Source organism: Gekko japonicus, unplaced genomic scaffold, assembly GCF_001447785.1.
Source record: "Gekko japonicus isolate JY-2015 unplaced genomic scaffold, Gekko_japonicus_V1.1 scaffold1745, whole genome shotgun sequence".
Classification (NCBI taxonomy): domain Eukaryota; kingdom Metazoa; phylum Chordata; class Lepidosauria; order Squamata; family Gekkonidae; genus Gekko; species Gekko japonicus.
Genome location: NW_015170334.1, coordinates 279,536 through 303,167, shown reverse-complemented (window position 1 = coordinate 303,167; position 23,632 = coordinate 279,536). Strand labels below are relative to the sequence as shown.

General features: G+C 42.0%; 1 protein-coding gene and 1 non-coding gene across 2 annotated transcripts in view; one reads left to right on the top strand and one right to left on the bottom strand.

Moving 5' to 3' along the window:
* Positions 1-965: 965 nt before the first annotated feature.
* The window catches only part of LOC107116252 (glypican-5-like), a 285,574-nt gene continuing 262,907 nt past the window's right edge, over positions 966-23,632 (bottom strand). Inside the window, exon 4 of the mRNA XM_015418145.1 lies at positions 966-2,671. Coding sequence (XP_015273631.1) covers positions 2,484-2,671 — 188 coding nt within the window. The 3' untranslated portion in view covers positions 966-2,483. The remainder of the gene's footprint in view (positions 2,672-23,632) is intronic.
* Positions 21,097-21,168, top strand: TRNAD-GUC. Its single transcript has one exon. It is a non-coding gene; the product is annotated as a tRNA-Asp (tRNA).

Sequence of the window (23,632 nt, the reverse complement as noted above, 5' to 3'; positions counted from 1 at the left end):
CAGGGGTGCCCGGGGCTGCTGCTTCCTGTGCCACAGCAGCCACCACTCTGGCTGCCCGATGCTGAGCTACAGCAGTGGTGTGATGTGCTGCCACCATCACAGCAGGGGCCGTGGGCTGGCTTGGTGTCTCTCCATATCTTGGGGAGACTGGAGCCCAAGGCAATGGCCTATGTATGGCTAAGGGGTGGGTCGTCCCTGAAAATAATGCTTAATATGTTGGAACTGTAACATAGCTCCTATCCCCAGCTAACTCTTCCATTGGCTGGGACAACCAAGAATCGAGCGTTATTGGCTTTGAGGCCTCAAGATAATGAGTCAGCCTTTTCAAACATAGTAGAATGTATAAAAGTCACGAGATTTTCTTTAAAAAAATGGTTGTAATTGCCATTTGCTTCTGAGCTTCTTCAATTTATCACCTCATATTTCCCTTCAGTCTCCTAGAAGATTAAAAATGTGATGTCAGCAAAAGTTCAGTGTTTCAAAGATCTATTAATTTTAATGGGATAAACTGAAAAGTACATTTCATTCTTTCACTGAGATAACAAGATATAAAAGTGCTTGAATTTTACTAGACCATGTCCTTACTTAAAAATAATAGAAACAAAGTGTTCGGAGCTCTAATAAAGAACAAACACAATAAAGTGGCTAAAGGCAGTGTTCAGGACTTGCATAGAGCTCTGGATATTCTGCACCTATGGAGAGCTATGTGTCTGGGAGATGCTGCATTAAGTATGCCACTGGACTGAATATTCCACTGGAAAGCCTTTGCGTGTGTCCGCATCGGAACTTTGGCAGCAAGGAGCAACTGCCTAGTTGTGTATTTCAATCCTAAATATAATTGCATACAAAGTTTGAAGTATTAGGGTGAATATATCTTTTATGTGAATCAAATTACTAAAAGAATAGTTTTTTATACATACACGACACACACACAAGTTAAAGGCAAATATTTTACATTATATCTTATAAAACTGTACAGTGTAATATTCTGTATCATGAAAAGAACTACTCAGATGAATGATTTGCTTTGTTAGTAAATATAAATCAGAGACATAATGACTGTTACCACTGCTGATTCTACTCAGACTGTATTGTATAGATTTTCAAAGACATTGTAAAAACAGTTGTCAAAAATACACATATTAGCCCTCTGCCCTCTCCCATCTAATGGTGAAATTGCAACTCCTTGTCATGCTGTAAAACACATCAATTTTATTTATTAATTAAAAAGCCCTCCTTAAAATAAGATGGGGAAAATGAAAATACTGAGAAAATGGCAAATAACGGATCCCCCCATTTAAGTTGATGTTTCTTTCATATTTATTTTTCCTATCATAGCACAATAAAACACTACATGTAATTAAATAGTCTCTGTGTATATGGCACACTGTAATTCACAGATCTACAGTGCATCAATACCCCTCTTGAATAGAGGAGAAACCCCGGGAGACAAAAACTTTTGTTCCAATTCAGCAAAGGCAATCCAAATACAGATCATCATCTGGACTGTGCCAGGGGGACTGGGTATTGCTGGACTGCGGAGAGCACTTGCCCACAATACGGATGGAACCTCTGTCAGCTGTGACAATTCTGATCACCTGTTTCTGATGAGACTGAGGGACCAACTCCAGCCACTCACTTCCCTCCTCAGATGCGCATCCCATCGCTCTGGATGAGGTTCTCCATTCTTATACCTTACAGACAATGGACACTTGATTCCATTTTCTATTTCCCTCCCCCATTTGTCAGACATTCACATAGTCTTAAGCATATGGTAATGAAATACATGGGCAAGGAAACACGTTTTCATGTTTCAAAATAACTCAGGAAGTGTTTCTACATTTCTTTTCTAAATGGTTAAGGCAACTATACCAATACATTAGACACAGCATATGTTTGTTATATTGCTTTCTATGTTCTAAACATTAAGAAAGGGAGGGGGAAACCAAGAGATTTAAACATGCTACAATCTTCTTGTACCACTTAGGAATTTTATCCAACTGGTAGATAGTGCTGTACTTCACTTAACATATAGTGGCTGATCCCTAGAGATATAACTTACTATTGAACTGCTCCTGAAAATGGATTATTCAGAGGAACTCATGTGAAAGATTAGACAAATAGACAACAGTCCATTAGCCAATGAGTAAAAAGGGGGAAATTCCAACATATTAATTTACAACTTGAACATTCTTAATTGTATCTATTACAATAACTTAATCTACTCAGGGTTCCTGTCTTCATCCTTTTTGCATCTTAAATAGATAAGATGCTCTCAAGAACCATTGCCAGAAATTGTGCACACACCGATGCTTTCTGTTAGCCAGTCCCAGACTAATGTTTAGCACTTCTACTAATATACCACATAATACTAGAGTGCACCATTTAGAGAGCCATTTAACTTTGTTTTCACTTGGGTAAGGCTGTAGGTATAAAATGACAGTGAGCAGAAATTCTTGCACAGTTAACGCAATGCAATGCAGCTATAACAAAGAGTGCCACAAAACTGCTAGCGCTGTGATAGTGAAGAGCAAGGTGGTTGAAACTCGATTGTCCATAACTTGATTGCCCCTGTTCTCTTTCAATTTTACAATAATGGTATCTGTGGAGTCTGCCTTTTTCACTGTTGCACTGGATTCATTCCTATCTCCTGAATTGGCTCTGAGATCATCTGGAAAACAAACAAACAAACAAAAAGAGGGAATTTAATATTAGTTGCTGATTTAGCAGATTATGTGCATCATAAAATGCTAGCCTTTGTAGCCTCTGCCACTATAATCTATTAATTGGAAGTAAGATATGTAATGGAGTGCTAAAATGGTTCACTCAGAAGTCTCACTAAATTCAATGGAAATTTCTCTGTAATAATTTTACATAAGATTACATGCACTTACTTGGGTGTAAGTCTCACTGAACTCAGTAGGACTTCTTCTGAGTAAACATGTATAGACTAGGATGTTAAATCTGATCCAAGTTCATCCATGTACCAGCTAACGTTGATTATCTGGATTTGATAGCTTACTCTAAAATGTACTTTAAAGCACCCATGAGGAATTCCAGTTTTGATTGAAGCAGTGGTGCTAGAGGGTGTGTTTAACCCTATCTCTGACACAATTTTTCAGATCTAAATTGTTCCCTCAAAGCTGCTATGACTTCTGTAAGGGAAAAATACATATAAAAGGCGTGTATAAAGGTACAGATACCTGTAGTCCCCCCCGCGAGCCCCCCCCCCCCCCCCAGGAACAGTCATCTATACATTTCCAAATATGACAAGAAGCCTAATTTGGACATGGAAAGTTTATCAAATGCAGAGCTAGTCATTTTGGCTCTGCATTTACTATCAGATCAGATAGTGAATCCTCATAGTCTGTTTCCTTGATATAGTTCCAGCCCATGGAATGCATTTTGTAAGGGTCAAATTTATTTATTTAGAAAGCACATATGCCACTTTTTCAGAGAACCTGTTTGAGGCAGCTTACAAACATGAGAAAATTATAAAAGAGCATAAAATTATTAGCAATTTAAAAAATAATCTTTAAAACAGTGATACACATAGAAAAGTTATGACAAAATAATTCTGTAATGGAGTTAGGTCAGATATAGACAACCAGATAGATTTTTTAAATAAAGACAACCTTGTGATAAGTTTCTAATAGGTACTTAAGATCAGGGGTCATTTCGTAGAAAAAGAGCTAGGGGGACTCATTAGCATAACTCATTAGCATAAGCCACACCTCCTGACATCACCAGAAGTGTGTCCTCCCCACAGCCGGCGGCGACCTCCAGCGGGCACCAGCAGGGAGCTCCAGGCCCCGCCCTCCCGCACCTCACCCGGAGGGATGGCGTCCCCCCGCGTCCCCCCCCAAATGACCCCTGCTTAAGATCATGGACTGAAGATCCATCAGGATAATCACGTCTAGTTGAACTATCTCTCTCTATACTAATTCTGTTTTAGTCGTGGACTCTCCTGAACATTCCACACGCTCCCAAATCAATTGACTCCCTGATCTGTCACTCAGAAGCTGTCCCTATCCACTGGCTGCGTTGCCTGAGTCTTGCCTCCAATATTCTGAACAGTTTGCTGTTCCTCTCCCCCCAAGAGCCAGTCAGAACACAGAGGTCATTTGCATATGTGGCCTGATTGGACTTTGCCTCTAACATTCTAAAGAGTTTGTGGTTGCTGTTGGGAGTCATTGAATGTGCCCTGAGGTAAAATACATATCCCAATTTCCCCTTAAACAGTCACTGGAGTTGCCAGTCTCCCTGTGGGGCCTGAAGATCTCCCAGAAATCACCGTGTTCCCCAGCCACAGCACATCATTTCCCCTACAGAAAATCCCCCAGCTATTACAATGGGTACTCTGGGCAGTGGACTCTATGGCATTATACCCTGCTGAAGTCCCCCCGCACCCCAAACCCTGCCCTCCCCAGGCTCTACCCCTCAAATCTACAGGCCTAGCCCTCCCCTTAGTATTGCCAGCCTCCAGGCAGCACCTGGAGATCCCCAAGATAAGTTCTCCTGGAGAGAATGGCTGCTTTGGGCAATGGACTCTATGGCATTATACCCTGCTGAGGTCTCTCTGCACCCCAAACCCTGCCCTCCCCAGACTCTACCCCTCAAATCTACAGGTATTTCCTAACCCAGAGTTGGCAACCCTGTAACTGGCTATGGAACTGCTTTCCAGACCCTTGGAACCCAGAAGACATGGCATAAGAGGAGGTGTTTTTCTACCTTAACTGCCATTGCATAACCACAAATCAACATAAGTCAGGGGTGGAGGGAACCATACCTGTTACCATGAGGCTGTCCTCCCATACTACCCACTTGGGGCAGCAAAATGACTTGAGACAGCCCTGCCTTATAGCTAAGCAGAAGGAAATAAACATGGCTTGCCTCCCTCTATTTTCCCCTTCCCTCTGCCGCCCCACCAGCCACAGCTGGGACACTCACCTGGAGCTTCCTTCTAGAGCTCGTTGTATTTCTTCCCACAACAGGCCTTACCCCTAGTTTACCATATTTAGGTTCATACGATGACTTCAAAAAGTCATCCTGTGAGTACCAAACATTATGCTAGACCAAACTGTGGCTCACAGAAAATAATGGAGATCTTCTGGGAAAGAAATTCAGTCACGGATCATTAATCTCATCATGCCTGCATGATGAAAGGTCAAATGATGCTGTTGACATCTCTGTTGTACAGAATGATGTTTATGTGATGGCTCTCTATAAACTGATTGCACATCAAAACTGTACAGATAGTGACAGCAAGGAGTACTTTTCAAATCTTTACTTGGGATCATAAACTAGTCTTAAGTAGAACAAACAACAGTAAACATAAACATATAATTTCAGCGGGGTGTACATGTCTACGGAATTTTCACTGGCTGAACTAATTTCTTTGCCACATGGATGTCTCATTATATTAAAATGTATGCATTAAATCAAGCTTTGTCTCTGTGCTTGTGCAGCCACACTGCACTTCTAGTCTACCAGTGGAGTACCTCAGAACTTAAGCAATAAATACAAGCTAGGTTGATTTAAGAATAGAGGGGAGAACAATGTAAACTGCTTTGAGTCTCCAGGGACAAACAAATAAATGAAATTGCTCCTCCCTGCTGTTTCAACATAAAAAATCCTAATCAAATCAAACTCATGATTTTCATGTATTTCTTCCTCACCAACTTTCCCCAAAAAATGCATGCATTTTTGAATGTTATTTATGCATCAATAAACTATCATTATACATGATGTTGTATATTGTATATACTGAGTGACTGAAACCTGATTGGAAGAAAAAAGTTGGTTGTATTTGTCCCAATTAATTTCACTTGACTGAGCAGGTCCTTCATCAATCCCAAACTGGAAGATGGGGAGGGCGGTGGCAGCTCATTCACGCGGAATCTGCATTTGTCTTTCCCACCAGTGTCCCAGCCTTTTGACTCTGTCTTCAAAAAAGCTGTCTACATTTGGTGTCATTTTCACACATCAAGAGTGCTAGCATACTTTTGCACGTCCACATATGTTTATCGTCCTTTGGGGCAGCTCCACTGTCATTGCACCTCCACTCCGCTTTAAAAGAATCTTCTCCACACAACATTCAAACAAGCATAGAGAAAGACGGCGTCACAGCAGCACGAAAATGATTTAAAAATGCAAATGCAGATTCGGCCCCAGTCTTTCCTGTTTTGCAAACTATAGATGGCATTGCTGGTTTCTTCCTTATGTTAGGATCCAGGGATGGAATGAATATTCTCCTTGCTTACTAGCCACCTAGTGCTCTAGTGGATGCCCCGCCTGACCTGTCAGGGGTGATATTGGGCTTGGTACTTGGGTGGTTTTGGGCTTGGTGATTGATATGGGGGACTTCATTAATTTTGAGGGCAACTTTATCTGGACCAGTTCAGGATTTTGTACCCTTACTTGGGTTGTGACAAGTCTAACACATGAAAAGGGACATAACTTGGACTTAATTTTTTACCCTGAGCCTCTGAGGTAAGGTCTAATTCAATATGTTCATCAATATGCTGAAGATTCCCAGATGTAAATTCCTTTGTCCAAAATGCCCAGAGGTCCTGACCCAGTGAGTGGTTGCTGGGATTACTTGGGTTACATGGTTAAAGGTGAACAAGCTGAAACTGAATCCTGAGACTGAATCCTGACAAGATAGGGGTAATACTAGTTGAGAAGGCTAAGGTCTTGGAGGGCATTGTGCTTCCCACATTTAATAGGGTTCGGCTGACTCTTGATCAAGAGTCTAGGGGTCATACTGAAGTCATCTGTTACATTGTATCTTTGTCTTAGCTATCTACCCTTTGTTAGCTCAACATAGTAATGGTGGCCATCAAGATGGAGCCCAAGTGTGAGAGCTCCTTCCTGTAAGTGGGCCCCAGATGAAATCAGCCAAAATGGGTCTTGTCTCCAGGAATTTATTACCTCTCTTTGCCCTTCCCACTTTGGGTCAGTCCTTCTCTTCCTGTCCTTCTCAGGAAGAAATACAATCTAGCATTTGGCATGCCCAAGTCTCTGTCACCTCCTAAGTGAGATGGCCCTCTGACTACTGTCTGCCAGCTAGAAGTATTTGCATAAGGAAGCCTTAAATACTGGGTGTGTGAGAGAGCCATCAATGGGATGGGGATGCTTGAGGGCAATTAATTTCTCTGCTTCCTGTCCTTGTATGACCAAAGAGACTGGTGGGTTTTGTGGGTTTTGTGCCCCCCCCGACTCTCCATTGTATGAGCCCAATGTGGAGTGCAATTCTCTACAATATGATTTCTTGTTTTTACTGTATTGTTTTCTAATTTCTGTAATACAGTTTGTAAATTTATATTTCATGTTCTATATTGTTCTATTGAATTGTTTTGTAATGTAATTCATTCTAATTACAGTGGTTATTACCTGTCTTATATTGTTCCTATTACATTACTAAACTTTGTAATGTGCCTTGAATCTCAGTGAGAAAGATGGACTGTAGGTAAATAAATATATAAAAACATTTACATTGGGTTTGAAAACCACCAACATCCATATACAATACAAACAAATCTTTAACATCACCTGTAAAAACAGGGAACTGTAACCATCCACAGAAATATAAATGGACCAACAAAGAAATACCGTAAGAACCTTTCCCTTATCCTGAATATAAAGAATTGCTACCCATGATTGTTTTGAAAACTAAGACACAATTATGCCATTAAAGAAGCATCATTCCTTTTAAAAGACTAAAAATTAATATCTGAACTTTAGAAGCAAATTCCTGGCAGACACAGGTTAGGTGGCAAGGATTCCAGAAATGTACATGTAACCTGAGATCACTGTCTGCAAGTTGGTAGTTTCAGAGAACTATCAATAAACTCTTCTTGGATCATAAAAATGAGTTGATTTTATTTGAAAATACAATCTCACTGCCATATAAATCATGAAAGAAATGCAGTGCTTCCCTTGGCTTTATCATAATATCTGCATTCATCTGGAGATGACTAATAGCTTCTAGGATGTATGTACTCCAGGCTTGAAGCAGGTAAAAGGCTGAAAGGGAGAGCAAGGCAAGGGATGCTGCCTCGGCCTCGTAGTTGAGAATATGCAGGTTCCTTTCACTGATATCCCATGCTGGAGCTCATTCAAAGGAAAAGGAGCACACAGGAAATATTTAGGAATGTTCCCCTCCAGCATTATGAGAATGTCTAAAGAACAGTGGACATCATTCAGGCTGTCATTAAAGTAAATTAAGAATAAGTCATAGAAATACATAGTTTTCTGAAAGCATATAAACCCTCCCCCCCCCCCCCCCCCCCCCTTCTCCCTTTCAACTGTGGTAAAGGCACAATTTCTCCATCGCCTCCTATATCATCCCAGCCTGCTGACTTCAGCTCTCTTGGGCCAGCTGATTAAATAAAGACCTCAGTTCAATCCATTCTACTCTTTCACTTGGCCGCAGCCGCTATTGTAACTTGATTGGCTGCTATAAATTGGGCTGGTTTGAATGCATTAATTAATTTTGTTCTGGCATTGACTTAACCAAAACATTGAAGGCAGCAAGATTGAATGCTATATATATATATATATACATACATATAAAGAAAAGCCCTGGGATTTTAAAAGCCTCCCCCTCAGTCCTGACTGCTTAATGCACTAACATAACAAGTGTTAAATAATACATTAGGTAAATCTGCTATTAACCTTTCCAGGGAAAAGGACTACAATGTTAATTTCCTCTTTTACTGTGGCTTCATAGCAAAGATGGTTCCATGTAAAGGTATGCACAGCTACTTAGAATTGGGAAGGGAGAAGGTTAGATGTGCAAACAGGGCATTTTGTAAGCCTGTGTTTAAAAATTAAATACGTGGTGTTTGATAAAGCATATCAGGCAGGGCCATCCTTTCACTGAAGAAACCTAAGCTCAGCTTAGTAGGCATGCAATGTTTTATTCATCTTTGATGGGAAATATCTGTGAGACAAGAAAGGAAGAAGTTTCCTCTCTTAAATATCAGACGCATCAGGAGTGAATACCTGGGAGAATACAGTTCTGAATTGCAGGCAAATCTCCTCCTAGAAACTATTATTATCACTGACCTGTGACTGCTATCTTTGGCCATAATGCAACCCCAAAGGCAAGAATCAATTCAAAAGCGCTATACAAATACAGGTGAAAATGAACTGGAGCTTCACCAAGATTGAGATAGTGTCCCCGAGTGCATACCTTCCTCTCCGATAAATAAGTAGTTAATATTCACTCCTATGGGAAAAGTGAATTGCTGTGCTTAGGACATGGGTGTCATGTGGGAAAATTTGGTTTTTTTATTAATATTTTTGTAAAAGCATGGTGCAGTGGTTAAGACTCTAATCTGGAGAACCGGGTTTGATTCCCCAGTCCTCCACATGAAGCCTGCTGGGTGACCTTGGGCCAGTTACAGTTCTCTCAGAACTCTTTCATTCCCACCTGCTTCACAAGGTGCTTGTTGGGAGAGGAAGGGAATGTGAATGTAAGCCACTTTGAGACTTCTTAAGGTAAGGTCATAGGCGTAATCTTCGTGGGGGCGGCGGGGCGTCAGCCCCCGCCGAAATTTTCAGGAAAGTGTTCAGCCTCCCCCGGGAGCCACCCTTGCTCCTAGCAAAGCAATGCCTCTGGCCCAGCCCCAGCCCCCCCCGGGAAATTGGAAAGTCTACACCGTTGGGTAAGGTTGAGACTCCTTAAGGTAGAAAAAACACTACTATTCTTCTTCTATATTTATAACAACTTTCTAAAAATAAAGCCCTTTCCAAATATAATTTGGTAATGTGACCTTACCATGTTCAAAGTACTTCCTCTACTAGATAAACTTGCCTTCTGACAAAATTCAATGTAACCTGTACAAAGACAAGAATGCTTTTGGAGATATCTGGTATCAAACACCTTTTTCTTACTCAAGATTGCAGAGCTTATGGTTCTCTTATCACCTAGAGATAGTAACTTTCAAAGGACTAAGGACAGTAAAGATGTTATCTTAAGCACACAAGCAATTATTAAATGTATGCTGTCAAAGAAGACTTCATCAAAAAGTTTAATATGAAGAAAACTGTGCCAAGGTTACAGAAACTCACCTGACTACCTTCAAAAGCAAATGCCTCAGGATCTAGGGATCACACAGCATTTCCATCACAAATGCTAAGATTCATCAAAGGTTTCTGTAGTTCCTAATCTTAAAAGTCAATCATAAAAGAAGATGGGAATACCCAGGATATTTTAAAGGATGCTGTCATGGCTAATGATAAAGAAACATGTAAATGATGGCTAATCAAAAGACTTTCCCAAAGAGCTAAGGAATGATAGTTGCTATAGCATATAAAAATGTCTCTTGATAAAATGGAATTATGTTTCAGTCATAATAATCACCAAATAAATACAGTTCAATCCAGTGATGGTTTGTTTTCAAAGTTGTAAATGGCCTGGGTCCCAGGTACTTAAGGTTTTCCTATACCAATCCACCAGTATGTTGAAGTTATCTACTGAGGTTCCTCACAGCCGTGTGAAATTATATAGGTGATGACAATAAAATACTTTTCCTTCTTTAAAGGGATCTACAAAGCAGCCTCAGCTCTTGTTTCTAGGTAACAATGTACAATAGTATGTTTTATAGTGGTGCATCTTATTTATCCCCCTCATAGATCACTGCCTTGTCGTGGCGAGGGGGCTTGAGCAGTTCAATGAAGCTGTGGGCTATGCCGTGAAGGGCCACCCAAGATGGACAGGCCACAGCAGAGAACTCAGACCAAGTGTGATCCACTGGAGAAGGAAATGGCAACCCACTCCAGTATCTTTGCCAAGAAAACCCCATGGACAGTAACAAAAGGCTAAAAGATATGACGCCGGAAGATGAGCCCCTCAGGTCGGAAGGTGTCCAATATGCTACTGAGGAAGAGCAGAGGGCAAGTACAAGTAACCCCAGAAAGAGTGAAGTGGCTGGGCCAAAGCCGAAAGGACGCTCAGTTGTGGATGTGTCTGATGGTGAAAGGATATTTCGATGCTGCAAAGAACAATACTACACAGGAACCTGGAATGTAAGATCTATGAATCAAGGTAAGCTTGACGTGGTCAAAAATGAGATGGCAAGACTGAACATCGATATCCTAGGAATCAGTGAACGAAAGTGGACAGGAATGGGCGAATTTAACTCAGAAGACCATTATATCTACTACTGTGGCCAGGAATCTCGTAGAAAAAATGGTGTGGCCTTTATAGTCAACAAGAGAGTGCAAAAGTCAGTACTGGGATACAATCTCAAAAATGACAGAATAATTTCTGTCCGATTCCAAGGCAAACCATTCAACATCACAGTAATCCAAGTCTATGCCCCAACCACTGATGCAGAAGAGGCTGAAGTGGACCGGTTCTATGAAGACCTACAACACCTCCTAGAACTAACACCAAAAAATGATGTCCTCATCATCATAGGGGACTGGAATGCTAAAGTAGGAAGTCAAAAGGTAACTGGAATAACAGACAAGTTTGGCCTTGGAAAGCAAAATGAAGCAGGGCAAAGGTTAACAGAGTTTTGTCAAGAGAACACACTGGTCATAGCGAACACCCTTTTCCAACAACCTAAGAGGCGACTCTACACATGGACATCACCAGATGGGCAACACCGAAATCAGATTGACTATATAATTTGCAGTCAAAGATGGAGAAGCTCTATCCAGTCAGTAAAAACAAGACCTGGAGCTGACTGTGGTTCAGATCATGAGCTACTCATTGCAAAATTCAGACTTAAACTGAAGAAAATCGGGAAAACCATGAGGCCATTCAGGTTTGACCTAGATCACATCCCTGATGAATATACAGTAGAGGTGAAGAATAGATTCAAGGGTCTGGATTTGATAGATAGAGTGCCTGAAGAACTATGGACAGAGGTTCGTGACATCGTACAGGAGGCAGCAATCACCACCATCCCAAAGAAAAAGAAATGTAAGAAAGCAAAGTGGCTTTCTGATGAGGCTTTACAAATAGCAGAGGAAAGAAGGAAAGCGAAAGGCAAAGGCGAAAAGGAAAGATTTACCCAACTGAACGCAGATTTCCAGAGAACAGCAAGGAGAGATAAGGAGGCCTTCCTGAATGAACAGTGCAAAGTAATAGAAGAAAACAATAGAATGGGAAGGACTAGAGATCTCTTCAAGAAAATTGGAGAAATCAAGGGAGCGTTCCATGCAAAGCTGGCCATGATAAAGGACAAAAACGGTAGGGACCTAACAGAAGCAGAAGAGATTAGGAAAAGATGGCAAGAATACACAGAAGAACTATACAAGAAAGACCTCGATGTCCTTGACAACCACGACGGTATAATCACTGACCTCGAGCCAGACATCCTGGAATGTGAAGTTAAATGGGCCTTAGAAAGCATTACTAACAACAAAGCTAGTGGAGGTGATGGTATTCCAGCTGAGCTATTCAAAGTCTTAGAAGATGATGCTGTTAAAGTTCTGCACTCCATTTGCCAGCAAATTTGGAAAACGCAACAGTGGCCACAGGATTGGAAAAGATCAGTATACATTCCAATCCCAAAGAAGGGCAACGCCAAGGAATGTTCAAACTATCGCACAATTGCACTCATATCACACGCTAGCAAGGTCATGCTCAAGATCCTACAAGCTAGGCTTCAACAGTACGTGGATAGAGAACTACCAGAAGTACAAGCTGGGTTTCGAAGAGGTAGAGGAACTAGAGATCAAATTGCCAACATTCGCTGGATTATGGAGAAAGCAAGAGAGTACCAGAAAAATATCTACTTCTGCTTCATTGACTATGCTAAAGCCTTTGACTGTGTGGATCACAACAAACTATGGCAGGTCCTTAAAGAGATGGGAGTACCAGACCACCTCACATGTCTCTTGAGAAACCTGTATAAGGGTCAAGAAGCGACAGTTAGAACCGGATATGGAACAACTGATTGGTTTAGCATAGGAAAAGGAGTACGACAAGGATGTATATTGTCACCTTGCTTATTTAATATATATGCAGAGTACATCATGCGAAATGCTGGCCTGGATGAATCACAAGCGGGAATTAAGATTGCTGGGGAAAAGATCAACAACCTCAGATATGCAGACGATACCACTCTGATGGCAGAAAGTGAAGAGGACCTTAAGAGCCTCTTGCTCAGGGTAAAAGAGGAGAGCGCAAAAGTGGGCTTGAAGCTCAACATCAAAAAAACTAAGATCATGGCATCCGGCCCCATCACTCCTTGGCAAATAGAAGGGTAAGTCATGGACGTAGTGACAGACTTCACGTTCCTGGGATCCCAGATCACCGCAGACTGTGACTGCAGCCATGAAATTAAAAGACGCCTGCTCCTTGGGAGGAAAGCGATGGTGAACCTAAACAGCATGATAAAAAGTAGAGACATCACCCTGCCAACAAAAGTCCGCATGGTCAAAGCAATGGTATTCCCAGTAGTCATGTATGGCTGCGAGAGTTGGACTATAAGGAAGGCTGAGCGCCGAAGAATAGATTCTTTTGAACTATGGTGCTGGAGAAGACTCTTGAGAGTCCCCTGGACTGCAGGAAGATCAAATCAGTCCATCCTAAAAGAAATCAACCCTGACTGTTCCCTGGAAGGCCAGATAATGAAACCGAAGCTCAAATACTTTGGCCACCAAATGAGAAGGGAGCACTCACTGGAGAAGACCCTGATGCTGGGAAAGATTGAAGGTCAAAGAAGACGGGGACGGCAAAGGATGAGATGGTTAGACAGTGTCATCGATGCAACGAACATGAAATTGAGCCAACTTCAGAGGACTGCAGAAGACAGGAGGGCCTGGCGGGAGATGATCCATGGGGTCGCGAAGAGTCGGACTCGACTGTGCGACTGAACAACAACATCTTATTTATTTGTTTGTCTGTTTAATTTTGTAGCCCATCTTTGCTCTTGATTCAAGGTGGCTTACAATAATAGTTAAAACATCTCCAGTTAAAACCAAAGCTAAAATAAAAAGCCCCAAATCCCCCGTCCCCCCCTTAAATGATGCCTGCCATTCACACCCTCTTGAAAGCCATTGCAAACAGGCAGGTCTTACAGCACGTTCTGAAAATCTCCAAGGATTCCCTCCCCCACACCTCTTCAGGAATCCCATTCCGCAGAGCTGGATCCATGTTGGAAAAGGCTATGATCAATGCCAGATGGACCATTCCAAATTATGGGATGGCCAACAGATGGCTGCCTGAAGGCCATAGTTGGCACACAGGGTCATATGAAAGGGGACCGCCCTCATACACACTGCAGTACAAATAGGGCTACCAGCCTCCAGGTGGAGCTTGGAGTTCTCCCAGAATTACCACTGATCTCCAAACTACAGAAATTCAGTTCCCCCAGAGGTAAAGGCAGCTTTTGAATACACACTCTATGGCATCACATCCCCATTGAGCTCTCTCCCTTCCCCAAAGTCCATCCCCTCCAGGGACAGTCCTCAAATCTCCAGATTTGGCAACCACAAATACAGAGACCTTCTGTATCAAGAAATGTGCTTTGTGATTTAGATGCACATCTATCTGATTTATATACAAGGCTCCTAAACCAGCAAAACATATGAGCATAGGTCAAAGGAAAGTATCATGGTACTTTTAAGGGTATAAATATAATGATTTTTCACTGGCTTCAAACCTGTCAAACTTTTCTGACTCTTCCACCCTCTCTCTGTTTAATAGTAAAATGGCTTCCCCTCCTGTTACAGTTCTTGAAGCAGTAAAACCTGCCAGCCACAGACAAGGAAAGGGTCTCTTCATATTCAGAGGTGATGCCTGGTGTGCAGAAAAATATGGCTGTAAATTAACCAAAGGAAGAAAGAATGTCCCACAAAAAATAACAAAAAATAACAAAAAAACACCAGCCTAATGAGGACCGAATCTGACTCAGGAGGCATGGAACAAGTGTTGGGGTGGGGGGATGACAAAAGCAGGTGAGCTGGCCTTCTTAAGCCACTGAGAATTACAGATGGGGTGATTTGGGGAGAATAAGTTTCCCAGTTGTTCCTCTCTCATATGATATTTTGTGAATTCACAGCTTGTCCTTATATGAATACAAAAATGCCCAAACTTTTAGCTTTAAAGATTTTTGAAAGGTTTTATAACCATGCCACTGAGTTACATTGATCTCAGTGGATTTAGAAGGATGTAGCTTAAGTTAGGATTACTCTGGGGATTTTTTAAACAGAGAAGTTCTTCACTAAGTGGCTTGTGAGGCAAAGCCTGAAGTGGCAATCCTAAACATATTTACAGGGAAGCTCAATTAGTTATTTCCGTGTAATATTTCTAAATAAGTGCACTTGAAATGGAGGTGAAATTTTCTGTCAGTGGCATTCTAAACAGTGACACCCTTCTATGGATTTAGAACAGAGCTACTGTGCACACGATAGGACTGTAAGGCTACAAGAGTCTGGTCAGTTCCTTACTGCTGAGTAAACATGCATAGGTTGCATGAATTTGTGTCATGACAGCTCTAAGTTATCACAAGGAGAATAAAAGTCGTATGACATCCATCTGGAGGAAAACGCTAGCACTTTTATGGTGATACTCAGAAACTTGACGAGCTCCCCTCTGATCAAAGAGTTGGTTTTGGTTGACAGCTTTGTGAGAAAATTAAAGAAAAGTGCAACCTGGTGGAACAGGCTCTTAAATTACAGTAGATACTGCACTACTGTTATTACATTTTTATCACCTTTGGTATCACTAGCTGAAATTGCTTTTACATATCCAAAACAAGGAGTCCTCAAAACAAGGTAATAACCATGAAATGTGCCATTTTCCAAGAGTACCAACAATTTCCAAATGATGCATTATCCTGACATCATGACCAATACTAATTATTTTCAAATGTGGTGGTAGCAGACAAATGGGAAAAATGAAAGATTATGCCTCTTAGAATGAAAGTGGAAATTAGAGAACCCTCAAACTGTCATGCTTGTAGAATTCATAAAGCACTTCTGGGGTCCTAATGAATCCTTTTATCTGAAAGAACTGGTCAGAGGCAGACAATTGATATTTATTAATGCAGCTGCATGCATGATTAATACATGGCAGTTTGGATGCTAGCTCCTTTTGTCCTTAGACTTAAAACACAACATTGATATGACTTCCTTGTATATGAATAATAATTCTTTGATTATTTGAAAACAGTGAGGTGTAAATATAAGAAATCCATAAAAGTGTACAATATTGAAGACCTCCGGCACTAAAACCTAACGGTGAAAGGACAGAAACGTAAGCATAAGAACAGAGTTCAGGTGCCCAAGGCTACCTGGTAATGTTTACTGGCTCAAATCTTTATCCACACAACTGGATGCCAGATATCCCGTTCATATATCTGAGCACTAGATGGCAAATTGGAATCAAAATGATTAATTTTATCATTAACCAGAAGGATTTAGATCAGAAGAGAGGAATAGGGAGATGAATAGTGGGAGATATTTATCTGTGTCAGTTGCCCTGTGTGATTTTCGTTTTAGGAGGAGTAGCTGACACACAAAATGGTAACCAGGCTGCCTTTTAAAATACATGATGAATATATTCAGTGCACTTTTTGCAGCAGGAACTCATTTGCATATTAGGCAACACACCCCTAATGTAGCCAATCCTCCAAGAGCTTACAGTAGCCCCTGTAAGAAGAGCTCTGTAAGCTCATGAAGGATTGGCTACATTAGGGGTGTGTTGCCTAATATGCAAAGGAGCTCTTGCTACAAAAAGAGCCCTGAAAATTGCAAATATACTACTAGATGGGCACACACACAAAAAAGTAATTCTCTGGTCTTCCTCGAATACTAAGCTGCCATGTTGAAGGACTTTAGCAATTTGCTCAACAACCCTGTGGTTTCTTGTTCCCTCCTTATGAATGTCATCTTTCCAGTACAGGGCCTGTGTTTTGTCCAGACATCACTGTAGACAGTAAGAGCAATAAAATTAATAACACAACACAATAGTGTGCAAATTGTCTTCAGGAACGCAACAACATGAGACTCATACATAATTCACAGGACGGTATTTCCCTCTCATATAACATAGTTTCATTCTGTACATATGCTGAATATTAAACATTCTTTGAGGTAGCATTTTAAGAAAGCCTGTCAGTGATTTTTATGTTTCCATTGACATAACTGCCAGAGCAAAGCATGGTGATTTTCATGAGGAACAATAAAATTCTATTAACTCCCAGACTAAACAAACAAACAAAACAGCTTGTGTACATAACAACACAGCTTGTGTAATAAAAATTCCAATTTCCTCCCCCCCCTTTTTGGGTCACATTATAAGCCAAACTGTACATTGCTTGAAAAAAAATCCAGAAACACTGCTTATATCATATAGAACCAACCTGAAGGGCACATTGAACTAGATCTCATGGATCCATTATGTGAAGGGTGCTTTCCTCTGCCACAAAGAGCCTTCCCTGACATCAGAGGTAAGCCAGATCCACGTGATCCAACCACGTAGAAGTAACTGAGGCCCAACGAAAGGAAACAGACCTTGAGAGTCTTGGAAACATTTATTTTGTTCTTTAATAACACGTTACTCAAGGTTTCAGACTTCAGTCTGTGGAGCTGGCTAGGGGTTTGCTTGCGCAGAGATGTACAAACACACATTGCAAACCAGCAGGCCTGAGTCGTTGTAAAACACAATGTTCCTGGTACCTGTAACTAGGAAGCAATTAAAGTTCCCTATATAAACAAGGTCTAGCCATCAATGTAATCAACTGAGTAGCCTAAAAAGTTCTCTTCTTAACACAGGAAAGACAAGGATCCTGATCCTGCAAGCTTTCAGCTATTCCAAAATGGCCATTAAATTTAATGAGCATTTTGGGGGATGCCAGGAATGCGGGGGTGTGGCCTCTGTGGCTAGAAAGAAATGCCTGCTGTTAGCTTCAAAGACTAGCCACTCCTACCAGCCCGAGCACTTGGAAGTGATCACAGGCCAAGCACTCAAGACATCTGCTAAGTATCACTCCACAGCTATAAGTTGCAATTAAGAAGGAAAAATATTAGTAATAATTTAAAATGCTGGGGCTGTTGACCTGATCCTGATGATCTCATTAGCTTTGGGCTGAAAGCAGAGTTTTCTTGGGCTGAAGTGGGATAGACTTTGTGTTCTCCACAAACACAAACCTATTTCCTGTTAATTTTTATTGCTTACTATAACAGTCAGATCAGAAGTATAATTAGACTGTTTATAAAGACCATTTGGATTGTGGAATGAAAACACTTCCTGTTTCTTTCCAATACCTCTCCCTTGTTCTTCTGTGTTGGAGGTGAGAAAACAAATTTATATTTGATGCCAGTTAGTTCCTTGCAGAAAATAATCCCATGAAACTAAACCGAAATTGGTTGAAAGTAGTTTGCAAGTTATTTGTAAATTTTCATGGATTCAGTTATGTTGTATTTATTATCAAATTTTCCTGACACACCACAGAGGAGTAAAGTTCGGGCAATGACAATTATTTTTGGACAATTTTCTGTGGAATATAACAACATTTCAGGATCCACAGAACTCTATTTAAACTGCAAATGGCTTGGGGCCAGGATACCGATATGCAGCCTTCTTCAACATGGATCTGCTGTTACACTGAGGCCTTCTAGTGTGGCCTTGCTCAGTGTTCACAGTGCCTTCACAAGTTAGGGTTGCCCAGTGCCAAAACCAGCAGGAGACTGGAAGGGACATGGGGGGTGGCTGTCTGTATTAGGGTTGCCAGGTCTCTTCAAGACACCAGTAGGGGATGGGGGGGGGGACTCTCGAAGAGCTGAAAAAGTTGCCCCCAATGTGCTGCTATTACTGGAAGTGACATCACACATCACCTGGAAGTGATGTAGGCACATTGAGGTGATACTCTAGTTTTTGGGCAAAACTCTATGGTAAAATCACCCTAAAACCATAGTTTCCCCCATAAACCAGAGCATTATCCCCCCCCCCGACGTGCCTTGGCATGTCACCCAATGTTGCTTCGGGGGGGGGGGACAATTTCTGCCTGCCAGCGAGCTAGCCAGTGGCTGGCAGGAGCCCACAAAAGCAGGGCTCCTGCCAGCCACCCTAGCTTGGTAACCCTAGCTTGTGGCATGAAGTCACTTTTGAGAAAGCCAGGAAGTGATGTCACACCTCCCTAGGAATTAGCTGAAACTTTATGATAAACATGTATTGTTTTTGACAATCCCTAGAGAGGTGTGATGTCACTTCTGGATTTTCAAAGTGACGTCATGCCATTGGCTGACGGCCATTTATTTAATTTTATCTTTCAACCTATCACAAGTTCAGTTTGTAGTTTTGGAGGACAGACTTGTTAGAGGTAGCCACAGTGCAGTGGGTGCCCCTTCTTTGAGATGTGCTTTTGGTTCTGCCCCCCTTGATTTTTTGCAAACTTATGTAGACTGTTAGCAGGGCTTTAAGTTTGATTAGTTAAATCTGAACCTCTTTTTTCATTGTTTTGTTACTGTTACATTTTTGCTACTTTATCTGACTGTTTTGTTGAGTTTTACTTTGTTAGTGCTAACTTAAGTGTTTTAATGTTTTTTATAAATTTTGATTTTTATCCCCAGCATATATATTACATTAATATTATTCTGTAAACTCATTTGAAGGATATATCATGACCAAAAAGATTAAACACAGAAAAGCTGTAGTCAGATACAACACAAATCCATGGTTTATTCTAACTTTGTGAAACTGGGATTCATCCCATGAATAATCACTTAAACCCTGATTGCCTGGAAACAAAAATACTGGTTTCATTTCCTTCTTTCTGCCTGACAGGGCATCACCAGAAGATTAAACTAGGATTAAGCCAGGGTACTAGTTAGAACTAATTATTTGGGGGGGGGGGGAGAGATTATGCCACCTCTTCAAGAAACCTGCTTGAGTTGGCTTACAAAATAAAATGCTTTTGTGATTAATCAACCAGCTACAGAACCTGGCTTCATATACGGAATTGACAAACCCTAACTAAATATATATAGACCGGAATTGCCTGCATTCAGAGAGTCATACTACTTTTAAAGCCATTGAAAAACACAGTGCATGTTAAATGCTGTACCTACTTAACAGTGCTCTTTAAGTAAAAGGTAGCCTAAGAACACAGGAAGAACTCTCCTATATCAAACCAGAAATCCCAAAAGTCATGTTAAAAGGCAACAGCAGCCACTCCCCTTGTTTCACCACTAATGGCTCATTTTCAGATTTATATTGTTTCTGAATCTGACAGTTCCATTTGGCTATCCGGTACAATAGCCATTTTGTGCAAGTACATCCCACAAGTTAATTCTTGGAGGTTTGAAGAACAGCTCCATTTCTTTGTTCTGAATATATTGCCAAGCAATTTAATTAGGTGAGCATGAAGTCTCATGGTATGAAAGAGGAGGTAAAATTTCTCTCTCCACTTTCTCCATACCATGCCATAAGTTTATAAATCTACTTTCAGCTCATTGGACATCTTTTTTCTAAACTAAAAAGGCATTAACTTTTCCTTGTAGGGAAGGTCCACCAGCATCTTGATCCTTTGGAGTGGCTTTTTCTTCCAGCTCTGTGATCTTTTTTGAGATAGAGCTGCCAGAATTGTATACAGTATTCCAAATGTGGCCACACCATAGAACTATGCAAGAGTATTACAATATTGGGTGTTTTATTTTCAGTATCTTTCTTAATAATCCCTCCTCAAAAAATCAGATTCAGGCGGAAATCTTTGACAACTATCTTTATAGGGAAGAATTTGCTCAGTATCTCTACAATCTCCATGAATTCCAGTGTGAATCCATTAAATTTATAAACCATGGGAGGGTGGTAACAACAACAACAACAACAACAACAACAATAATAATAATAAAATACTAATAATAATAATAATAATAATAATAATAATAATAATAATAATAATAATAATAAGCAGCTGTTTTGCTGCTTCTGAGGTATTTAAAGAAGTGCTGCACCAAACTATTTGTAATTTCAGAATGGGCCAAACTGATTTATGAGCTGCACAGAAATTCAAAGACAGCTTTGTTCAGATCATAAATAGCTTCAAATAAAAAATAACTTAAGATCATAAATATCCCCAAACTGCATAGCAGGGCATGTTTTCGATTCCTCCAGTTATGAAATGAGGGGCTGTGGCTTAGTGGTAGAGCATCTGCTTGTCATGCAGAAGGTCCCAGGTTCAATCCCTGGCATCTCCAGGGATTAAAAAATGGATCTCAATGGTGAGGCATTGTCAGCAAGCTGCCAAATGTGTTTCTGCTTTCACTTTCATGCGCATTCCTTTCAGTGCACTTAATTGCTTTGCTGCAACAACAAGTATCTTTCAAGGCTGCAGGAGGAGAACCGCTGGAGACATTGCTTGGGTTATCCCACGGATGAGTCGTGGGAAGCTTTACCTGTTATGCTTATTAGTATGGTTAGTTCTCAGGCCTAATGGCACGCGGGCGAACTCCCGCAATTGGGTCCTGGTGATTTGAATGTACTATATCTTGACATGCTCTTTGGTTGCAAGTTATTCCTAACAGTGTTCCTGTCAATGCACCTTTAGCTTCAATAAAAATAAAACCTTTCTACAAGTGTGTACTTCGTTGTCGCTGGAGGGACCTGACATTCTGTTAGGAATCCTTCATCCTCTATCTCTGCGCATCTCCCTGTCTAAAGGATGAGCGCCGGAGAGGAGGAACCGAATCCAACTGACCCGAAGGGGACAGGGGAGGAGACCGTTCCCCGAACCTCGAGTGGGGAGACTCCGGTAACCTCGACCCAACCGGTGCGTGGGGCCACAGGGGGAGCCATCCTGAAGACCGCCTCGGCATATATGTTCCTGACACCCCAGGGCCAGAAGGGTCGGACGGGACAGGGGCCGAGAGCTTCATCCAGCTGGAGCCACTTTAACCCAGATTCAACCACAGAGACTTACTCGTTGACGGGGGCTCCCAGCCGGGACAGTATGTATGATAGGGGCATGGATGCCTTGGGGGGGATTACCCCCTCTGGGGGGGGGGCAATTCGCACCGATCCCGAGTGCCTGGGTGACCGATCGATCGAAGACCCGTAGTGGATGGGCCTCTCCAGAAGTGGACCTGGCATATCGGTTAGAGGCTACGGATCGGGCCATCGGTAACCTGCAGCAGACCTTGGACAAAGTCATTCAGGCGATTCCGCAGCTGGTGGCCCAAGCAGTCCAGGAGGCAAGGGAAGAGCAACCAGTGGCCCCACCCCCCGGGCAACAGCCCCAACAACCGGCAGCCCCGGCTCAGCTGAATTCGGCATTTCACCGATCGAAGGTGCCTGCGCTGGGGCAGCTTCCTCTTTGCTCTGCCTTGTAAGTGCACATCTCTCTCTCTCTCTCTCTGTCTGGCCTGGTTTCCTCTTTCTTCCCCCTTGTGAATTTCCTGCATTGTGGAGGGGGTTGGACTAGATGAAGCTGGAGATCCCTTCCAACTCTATGATTCTAACACATGTGAAAATGCGAAAGGCAGCTGCAGTTTGAAAAACCCCATTTTCATTTCTTAAAACTCTGTGTTCAGCCAGGCTAGCATCCTCCTTGGTTTGTTCATATCTACTCTGTGGCATACGTGAGCTTCTATTATTGTGCCTTAAATATGACACCAACCATTTTTGACACTAGCATAATTAGCACATCTTATATTTTATTTAACTATCTCTACGTATATTTTTACATATCTCTATGGTTGATGTTGATTTATATTGTGTTGTGAATTTGGTCGTGAACTGTCATAAAATGAACTTGAACTTGCACTAAAAGAGGCACTTTACAGGGCTGCAGCTTACACACACACACACACACACACACACACACACACACACACAGAATAAGAATAAGGCCCGTTGTGGAAATAAATACAACGGAATCTAGAAAGAGGCTCTGGGAAAGTGCTCTGGCTTTGGGCAAACAGTGTCAATTTGCTGTGGTGACCTCAGCAGGGTATAATGACAGAGTCCACTGTTTTCTCCAGAGGAACTGATTTTTGCTACCTGAAGAGCAATTGTAATTCTGAGTGATCTCTAGCCCTCACCTGGAGATTGGCAACAATTGTTACCCAGGACGAAATGGCTGGTTTGGAGGGTGGAGTCTATGGCATTCTACCTGTCTCAAGGTCCCACCCCTCTGCAAACCCCACCCTCTCCAGGCTCCACCCCTCAAATCCCCAGGAATTTGCCAGCCTGGAGTTGGCAACCCCATCTCCTTCCTAGCTGACCTTCAACCTACCCTTTGACTTCAGCTGACTTCTACCCTCCCTTCTGCAGAGCAGTTGTAATTCTGAGTGGTCTCCAGCCCTCACCTGGAGATTGGCAACAATGGTTCCCCATGAGGGACTGACTGGTTTGGAGGGTGGAGTCTATGGCATTGTACCTGTCTGAGGTCCCACCCCTCCTCAAACCTCACCCTCTTCAGGCTCCATCCCTCAAATCTCCAGGAATTTCCCATCTGGAGTTGGCAACCCTATCAGGACTGGCCCCAATGTGTTTTCTCCCAAAGGCCAAAGTAGGTGACAGGACCAAGCTTAGTTGCCTACCAACAGGCACTGAGGGGAAAGTAGGATTGCCAGCTCTAAGGAGGGAAATACCTGGAGGTTTGGGGGGTGGATTCTGTAGAGGGCAGGGCGACGGAGGCATCGGCCTTCTGTCGCCCGCCTT